Source organism: Cetorhinus maximus, unplaced genomic scaffold (assembly GCF_964194155.1).
Source record: "Cetorhinus maximus unplaced genomic scaffold, sCetMax3.hap1.1 HAP1_SCAFFOLD_1598, whole genome shotgun sequence".
Classification (NCBI taxonomy): Eukaryota; Metazoa; Chordata; class Chondrichthyes; order Lamniformes; family Cetorhinidae; genus Cetorhinus; species Cetorhinus maximus.
Window position 1 is genome coordinate 1 of NW_027597538.1, and position 8752 is coordinate 8752.

At 49.9% G+C, this 8752-nt stretch overlaps 1 protein-coding gene across 1 annotated transcript; it reads left to right on the forward strand.

Annotated features, from left to right (window-relative positions):
• The first annotated feature begins 82 nt into the window (after positions 1-82).
• On the forward strand, positions 83-6818 carry LOC144676439 (protoporphyrinogen oxidase-like). Its single transcript, XM_078536851.1, has 3 exons — positions 83-716; positions 1605-1647; positions 6337-6818. The coding sequence occupies exons 1-3, from the start codon at positions 570-572 to the stop codon at positions 6462-6464; spliced, it is 318 nt and encodes a 105-aa protein (XP_078392977.1). The 5' UTR covers positions 83-569; the 3' UTR covers positions 6465-6818.
• Positions 6819-8752: the final 1934 nt, after the last annotated feature.

Here is an 8752-nt window from a genome sequence, read left to right on the forward strand (position 1 = left end):
ACACAATACGAGGAATTTCGTCATTTCCAAATCCTGGACTCAATGAGACACAGTGCTGGTGTGGATTGGTGAGGGGGCCAGCGAGATAGCAATTACTGAAGAGGGTCAGTGAGAGCGTAATTGCTGAAGAGGGTCATTGAGAGCGTAATTGCTGAAGAGGGTCATTGAGAGCGTAATTGCTGAAGAGGGTCAGTGAGAGCGTAATTGCTGAAGAGGGTCATTGAGAGCGTAATTGCTGAATAGGGTCAGTGAGAGCGTAATTGCTGAAGAGGGTCAGTGAGAGCGTAATTGCCCCGCTGGCTTTTGAGAGCATAATTGCCACAGGGGGATGTGTGAAAGACTGATTACCTTGTGGATATGTAACAAAGTTGTTACCCCAGAGTCGTCTGCCGCATGTTAATTGCCATGGTTGAGTTTGTGAGGGAGCTCCGGCCTTAGTGGGGTCAGTAAGAGGATTATTACTCCAGGGGAGTCACAGACTAACTCGTCTGCCTCCATCTGCAGTCGGCTGCAAGAGAGTGAGATGCCATCACCCTGGGTCTAACGCTACCCACTACTGTTTGTAGGTCATGATGGGTGGTTCCTGGTTCCAGGAGGCCTTTGGTGACCCAGAGACTGTGCCTCAGGACGATCTGCTTCAGCGAGCGACAGAAGCGGTGCAGAATCACCTGGGGATCACACAGAAACCCCTGAAGACCATCATCAAAGTGCAGAAGGTGAGACAAAACTCCCTCCATAATGCCCCATCAAACACTCCCAGGACAGGTACAGCACGGGGTTAGATACAGAGTAAAGCTCCCTCTACACTGGCCCCATCAAACACTCCCAGGACAGGTACAGCACGGGGTTAGATACAGAGTAAAGCTCCCTCTACACTGGCCCCATCAAACACTCCCAGTACAGGTACAGCACGGGGTTAGATACAGAGTAAATCTCCCTCTACACTGTCCCCATCAAACATTCCCAGGACAGGTACAGCACAGGGTTAGATACAGAGTAAAGCTCCCTCTACACTGTCCCCATCAAACATTCCCAGGACAGGTACAGCACAGGGTTAGATACAGAGTAAAGCTCCCTCTACACTGGCCCCATCAAACACTCCCAGTACAGGTACAGCACGGGGTAAGATACAGAGTAAATCTCCCTCTACACTCTCCCCATCAAACACTCCCAGGACAGGTACAGCACAGGGTTAGATACAGAGTAAATCTCCCTCTGCACTGTCCCCATCAAACACTCCCAGGACAGGTACAGCACAGGGTTAGATACAGAGTAAATCTCCCTCTACACTGTCCCCATCAAACACTCCCAGGACAGGTACAGCACGGGGTTAGATACAGAGTAAAGCTCCCTCTACACTGTCCCCATCAAACACTCCCAGGACAGGTACAGCACGGGGTTAGATACAGAGTAAAGCTCCCTCTACACTGTCCCCATCAAACACTCCCAGGACAGGTACAGCCCGGGGTTAGATACAGATGTAAAGCTCCCTCTACACCGTCCCCATCAAACACTCCCAGGACAGGTACAGCACGGGGTTAAATTCAGAGTAATGTTGCACCAGGCAATCAGGATTAAACCCATTCCATTGTCTATTTTCACAGGACTGTATCCCACAGTACACACTGGGGCACTCGAAACATTTAGGTGAGTAAGACGACAAAACAACGCCTGATATCAAGTCCGATTTCCGGACGATTGTTTGCTCCTTGTGTTAACTCAGCTGGTGTGACAATCCCAGCAACCCCGCCTGACCTCCCACTCCGTACACCGGAGCTCACTCAAACCTCGACTCCTGAGTTGGCACCATTAACCCCTCATCCCCTGTGTTCGCTGACAGAGATTAGCTCCTGGCCCAGCAATGTTTCAATATTAAAATACTCATTGTAACCTCCCCCAGCCCCTACAACCCTCCCTATCTCTGTAACCTCCTCCAGCCCCTACACCCCTCCCTATCTCTGTAACCTCCTCCAGCCCCTACACCCCTCCCTATCTCTGTAACCTCCTCCAGCCCCTACAACCCTCCCTATCTCTGTAACCTCCTTCAGCCCCTACAACCCTCCCTATCTCTGTAACCTCCTTCAGCCCCTACAACCCTCCCTATCTCTGTAACCTCCTTCAGCCCCTACACCCCTCCCTATCTCTGTAACCTCCTACAGCCCCTACAACCCTCCCTATCTCTGTAACCTCCTCCAGCCCCTACAACCCTCCCTATCCCTGTAACCTCCTCCAGCCCCTACAACCCTCCCTATCTCTGTAACCTCCTCCACCTCCCTACACCCCTCCCTATCTCTGTAACCTCCTCCAGCCCCTACAGCCATCCCTATCCCTGTAACCTCCTCCAGCCCCTACAACCCTCCCTATCCCTGTAACCTCCTCCAGCCCCTACAACCCTCCCTATCTCTGTAACCTCCTCCACCTCCCTACACCCCTCCCTATCTCTGTAACCTCCTCCAGCTCCCTACACCCCTCCCTATCTCTGTAACCTCCTCCAGCCCCTACACCCCTCCCTATCTCTGTAACCTCCCCCAGCCCCTACACCCCTACCTATCTCTGTAACCTCCTCCAGCCCCTACAACCCTCCCTATCTCTGTAACCTCCTCCAGCCCCTACAACCCTCCCTATCTCTGTAACCTCCTAAACCCCCTACAACCCTCCCTATCTCTGTAACCTCCTCCAGCCCCTACAACCCTCCCTATCTCTGTAACCTCCTCCAGCCCCTACAAGCCTCCCTATCCCTGTAACCTCCTCCAGCACCTACAACCCTCCCTATCTCTGTAACCTCCTCCAGCCTCTACAACCCTCCCTATCTCTGTAAGCTCCTCCAGACCATATACCCCTCCCTATCTCTGTAACCTCCCCCAGCCCCTTCAAGCCTCCCTATCTCTGTAAGCTCCTCCAGTCCCTACAACCCTACCAATCTCTGTAACCTCCTCCAGCACCTACAACCCTCCCTATCTCTGTAACCTCCTTCAGTCCCTACGAACCTCCATATCTCTGTAACCTCCTCCAGCCCCTACAACCCTCCCTATCTCTGATACCTCCTCCAGCCCCCTACTACCCTCCCTATCTCTGTAAGCTCCTCCAGACCATACACCCCTCCCTATCTCTGTAACCTACTCCAATCCCTATGAACCTCCCTATCTCTGTAAACACCTCCAGCCCCTACACCCCTCCCTATCTCTGTAACCTCCCCCAGCCCCTTCAAGCCTCCCTATCTCTGTAACCTCCTCCAGCCCCTACAACCCTACCAATCTCTGTAACCTCCTCCAGCACCTACAACCCTCCCTATCTCTGTAACCTCCTCCAGCATCTACAACCCTCCCTATCTCTGTAACCTCCTCCAGCACCTACAACCCTTCCTATCTCTGTAACCTCCTCCAGTCGCTACAACCTTTAACCATAAGACCATATGACATAGGAACAGAAATTAGGCCATTCGGCCCATCGAGTCTGCTCCGCCATTCAATCATGGCTGTTAAGTTTCTGAACCCCATTCTCCCACCTTCTCCCGTAACCTTTGATCCCCTTACCCATCAAGAACCTATCTATCTCGGTCTTAAATACACTCAGTGACCTGGCCTCCACAGCCTTCTGTGGCAATGAATTCCATAGATTCACCACTCTCTCTGGCTAAAGAGGTTTCTCCTCATCTCTGTTCTAAAAGGTCTTCCCTTTACTCTGAGGCTGTGCCCTCGGGTCCTAGTCTCTCCTACTAATGGAAACATCTTCCCCATGTCCACTCCACCCAGGCCTTTCAGTATTCTGTAAGTTTCAATCAGATCCCCCCTCATCCTTCTAAACTCCATCGAGTATAGACCCAGAGTCCTCAAACGTTCCTCATATGTTAAGCCTTTCGTTCCTGGGATCGTTCTCGTGAACCTCCTCTGGACCCTCTCCAGGGCCAGCACATCCTTCCTGAGATACGGGGCCCAAAATTGCTCACAATATTCTAAATGTGGTCTGACCAGAGCCTTATAAAGCCTCAGCAGCACATCCCTGCTTTTATATTCTAGTCCTCTTGAAATAAATGCCAACATTGCATTTGCCTTCCTAACTACCGACTCAACCTGCAAGTTAACCTTAAGAGAATCCTGGACTAGGACTCCCAAGTCCCTTTGCACTCCAGATTTCTGAATTCTCTCCCCATTTAGAAAATAGTCTATGCCTCTATTTCTTCATACCAAAGTGCATGACCTCACACTTGCCCATGTTGTATTCCATCTGCCACTTCTTTGCCCATTCTCCTAACCTGTCCAAATCCTTCTGCAGCCTCCCCACCTCCTCAATACTACCTGTCCCTCCACCTATCTTTGTATCATCGGCAAACTTAGCCAAGATGTCCTCAGTTCCTTCATCTAGATCATTAATGTATAAAGTGAAAAGTTGTGGTCCTAACACTGACCCCTGCGGAACTCCACTAGTCACCGGCCGCCATCCTGAGAAGGACTCTCTTATCCCCACTCTCTGCCTCCTGCCAGACAGCCAATCTTCTATCCATGCTAGTACCTTGCCTCTAACACCATGGCCTCTTATCTTACTGAGCAGCCTCCTGTGCGGCACCTTGTCAAAGGCGTTCTGGAAGTCCGAGTAGATAACATCCATTGGCTCTCCTTTGTCTAACCTGCTCGTTACCTCCTCAAAGAATTCTAACAGATTTGTCAGGCATGACCTCCCCTTGATGAAACCATGCTGACTTTGCCCGATTTTACCATGCACTCCCAAGTATTCTGAAATCTCATCCTTAATAATGGACTCGAAAATCTTACCAACGACCGAGGTCAGGCTAATCGGCCTGTAATTTCCCGTCTTTTGCCTCACTCCCTTCATAAACAGGGGGGTTACATTAGCGATTTTCCAGTCCTCTGGGACCCTCCCTGACTCCAGTGATTCCTGAAAGATCACCACTAACACCTCCACTATCTCTTCAGCTATCTCCTTCAGAACTCTGGGGTGTAATCCATCTGGTCCAGGTGATTTATCCACCTTCAGACCTTTCAGTTTTCCAAGCACCTTCTCCTTGGTAATGGCCACCATACTCACCTCTGCCCCCCGACTCTCTTGAACTTTGGGGATGTTACTTCCCTCTCTCCGTAACCTCCTCCAGCCCCTACAACCCTCCCTATCTCTGTAACCTCCTCCAGCCCCTACAACCCTCCCTATCTCTGTAACATCCTCCAGTCCCTACAACCCTCCCTATCTCTGTAACCTCCTCCAGCCCCTACAACCCTCCCTATCTCTGTAACCTCTTCCAGCCCCTTCAACCCTCCCTATCTCTGTAAACTCCTCCAGCCCCTACAACCCTCCCTATCTCTGTAACCTCCTCCAGCCCCTACAACCCTCCCTATCTCTGTAACCTCCTCCAGCCCCTACAACCTTCCCTATCTTTGGAACCTCCTCCAGCCCCTACAACCTTCCCTATGTCTGTAACCTCCTCCAGCCCCTACAACCTTCCCTATCTCTGTAACCTCCTCCAGCCCCTACAACCTTCCCTATCTTTGGAACCTCCTCCAGCCCCTACAACCTTCCCTATCTCTGTAACCTCATCCAGCCCCTACAACCCTCCCTATCTCTGTAACCTCCACCAGTCCCTACAAACCTCCCTATCTCTGTAAACACCTGCAGCCCCTACAACCCTCTCTATCTCTGTAACCTCCTCCAGCCCCGACATCCCTCCCTATCTCTGTAACATCCTCCAACCCCTGCAACCTTCCCTATCTCTGTAACCTCCTCCAACCCCTACAACCTTCCCTATCTTTGGACCCTCCTCCAACCCCTACAACCTTCCCTATCTTTGTAACCTCCTCCAGCCCCTACAACCCTCCCTATCTCTGTAACCTCCTACAACCCTCCCTATCTCTGTAACCTCCTCCAGCCCCTACAACCTTCCCTATCTTTGGAACCACCTCCAGCCCCTACAACCTTCCCTATCTCTGTAACCTCCTCCAGCCCCTACAACCTTCCCTATCTCTGTAACCTCCTCCAGCCCCTACAACCTTCCCTATCTTTGGAACCTCCTCCAGCCCCTACAACCTTCCCTATCTTTGGAACCTCCTCCAGCCCCTACAACCTTCCCTATCTCTGTAACCTCCTCCAGCCCCTACAACCCTCCCTATCTCTGTAACCTCCTCCAACCCTCCCTATCTCTGTTACCTCCTCCAGCCCCTATGACCCACCAAGATCTCTGCGCTCCTCCAATTCCGGCCTCTTGAACATCCCCCGATTCCCATCGCCCCACAATTGGCGGCCGTGCCTTCAGCTGCCTGGGGGGCCCTGAGCTCTGGAATTCCCTCCCTCACCCTCTCCGCCTGTGACTCTCTCTCTCTCTCTCCACAGACACTATTTTCGGATATATCGAAGATCACCGACTGCCGCTGTCCCTGATCGGAGCCTCGTACCGGGGGGTCTCTGTCAACGACTGCATCCACGAGGCGCAGAGAGCTGTCGACAGGCTGCGGGGCTGAGTCGCAGGAATCCCGGGGGTTGGGCGGGTGCGGGGAGCGGGGAGGGAGTGGGGGAGACGGGAGGTGGGCAGCCCGTTGCCCAGCTGGAGACACGGACTGAGTCGCAGGAACACTTTCACCTCGCTCGATTACCCGGGACGTGTGGTGGGGGGTGGTTGGTGGGTCGGGAAGCAAGCTCTCCATGTCCGCTCGGAAGGGAGCAGCAGGAACACGCACCAACAGGGTCCGGCAGTGCGATCTGTGCGGGACCTCTGGGATCTTGCTGTGCCGGCGTGTGTGGATATTCCCGGGGATGCTCCGTGTACAAACATCTCAATAAAAAAACACTAAGCCGGACGCTGTTCGGGTACCTGTAGTCCTTGTCAGTGTTATCAGTGTTATTCAGATTGTGGTCCTTGTCAGTGCTATCAGGGTTATTCAGATTGTGATGCTTGGCAGTGTTATCAGTGTTATTCAGACTGTGACCCTAGGCAGTGTTATCAGTGTTACTCAGATTGTGACCCTTGGCTGTGTTATCAGTGTTATTCAGACTGTGACCCTTGTCAGTGTTATCAGTGTTATTCAGATTGTGACCCTTGGCTGTGTTATCAGTGTTATTCAGATTGTGGTCCTTGTCAGTGTTATCAGTGTTATTCAGATTGTGGTCCTTGGCAGTGTTATCAGTGTTATTCAGATTGTGTCCCTTGACAGTGTTATCAGTGTTATTCAGACTGTGACCCTTGTCAGTGTTATCAGTGTTATTCAGACTGTGACCCTTGTCAGTGTTATCAGTGTTATTCAGATTGTGACCCTTGGCTGTGTTATCAGTGTTATTCAGACTGTGACCCTTGTCAGTGTTATCAGTGTTATTCAGATTGTGACCCTTGGCTGTGTTATCAGTGTTATTCAGATTGTGGTCCTTGTCAGTGTTATCAGTGTTATTCATATTGTGGTCCTTGGCAGTGTTATCAGTGTTATTCAGACTGTGATCCTTGTCAGTATTATCAGTGTTATTCAGATTGTGACCCTTGTCAGTGTTATCAGTGTTATTCAGACTGTGACCCTTGTCAGTGTTATCAGTGTTATTCAGATTGTGATCCTTGTCAGTGTTATCAGTGTTATTCAGATTGTGGTCCTTGTCAGTGTTATCAGTGTTATTCAGATTGTGGTCCTTGGCAGTGTTATCAGTGTTATTCAGATTGTGGTCCTTGTCAGTGTTATCAGTGTTATTCAGATTGTGGTCCTTGGCAGTGTTATCAGTGTTATTCAGATTGTGTCCCTTGACAGTGTTATCAGTGTTATTCAGACTGTGACCCTTGTCAGTGTTATCAGTGTTATTCAGATTGTGACCCTTGTCAGTGTTATCAGTGTTATTCAGATTGTGGTCCTTGTCAGTGTTATCAGTGTTATTCAGATTGTGTCCCTTGACAGTGTTATCAGTGTTATTCAGACTGTGATCCTTGTCAGTATTATCAGTGTTATTCAGATTGTGACCCTTGTCAGTGTTATCAGTGTTATTCAGACTGTGGTCCTTGGCAGTGTTATCAGTGTTATTCAGACTGTGGTCCTTGGCAGTGTTATCAGTGTTATTCAGATTGTGACCCTTGGCAGTGTTATCAGTGTTATTCAGATTGTGATCCTTGTCAGTGTTATCAGTGTTATTCAGATTGTGTCCCTTGACAGTGTTATCAGTGTTATTCAGACTGTGACCCTTGTCAGTGTTATCAGTGTTATTCAGATTGTGATCCTTGTCAGTGTTATCAGTGTTATTCAGATTGTGGTCCTTGTCAGTGTTATCAGTGTTATTCAGATTGTGGTCCTTGGCAGTGTTATCAGTGTTATTCAGATTGTGGTCCTTGTCAGTGTTATCAGTGTTATTCAGATTGTGGTCCTTGGCAGTGTTATCAGTGTTATTCAGATTGTGTCCCTTGACAGTGTTATCAGTGTTATTCAGACTGTGACCCTTGTCAGTGTTATCAGTGTTATTCAGATTGTGACCCTTGGCTGTGTTATCAGTGTTATTCAGATTGTGGTCCTTGTCAGTGTTATCAGTGTTATTCAGATTGTGTCCCTTGACAGTGTTATCAGTGTTATTCAGACTGTGGTCCTTGTCAGTGTTATCAGTGTTATTCAGACTGTGACCCTTGTCAGTGTTATCAGTGTTATTCAGATTGTGTCCCTTGACAGTGTTATCAGTGTTATTCAGACTGTGACCCTTGTCAGTGTTATCAGTGTTATTCAGACTGTGGTCCTTGTCAGTGTTATCAGTGTTATTCAGATTGTGTCCCTTGACAGTGTTATCAGTGTTA

What these genes read in the sequence shown, in the direction of transcription:
- LOC144676439 (XM_078536851.1), top strand. Translation starts at nt 570, where the DNA reads ATGATGGGTGGTTCCTGGTTCCAGGAGGCCTTTGGTGACCCAGAGACT. An exon ending in CCATCATCAAAGTGCAGAAG is followed by an intron (nt 717 to 1,604) that starts GTGAGACAAAAC and finishes CTATTTTCACAG; the next exon opens with GACTGTATCCCACAGTACAC. An exon ending in GGGGCACTCGAAACATTTAG is followed by an intron (nt 1,648 to 6,336) that starts GTGAGTAAGACG and finishes CTCTCTCCACAG; the next exon opens with ACACTATTTTCGGATATATC.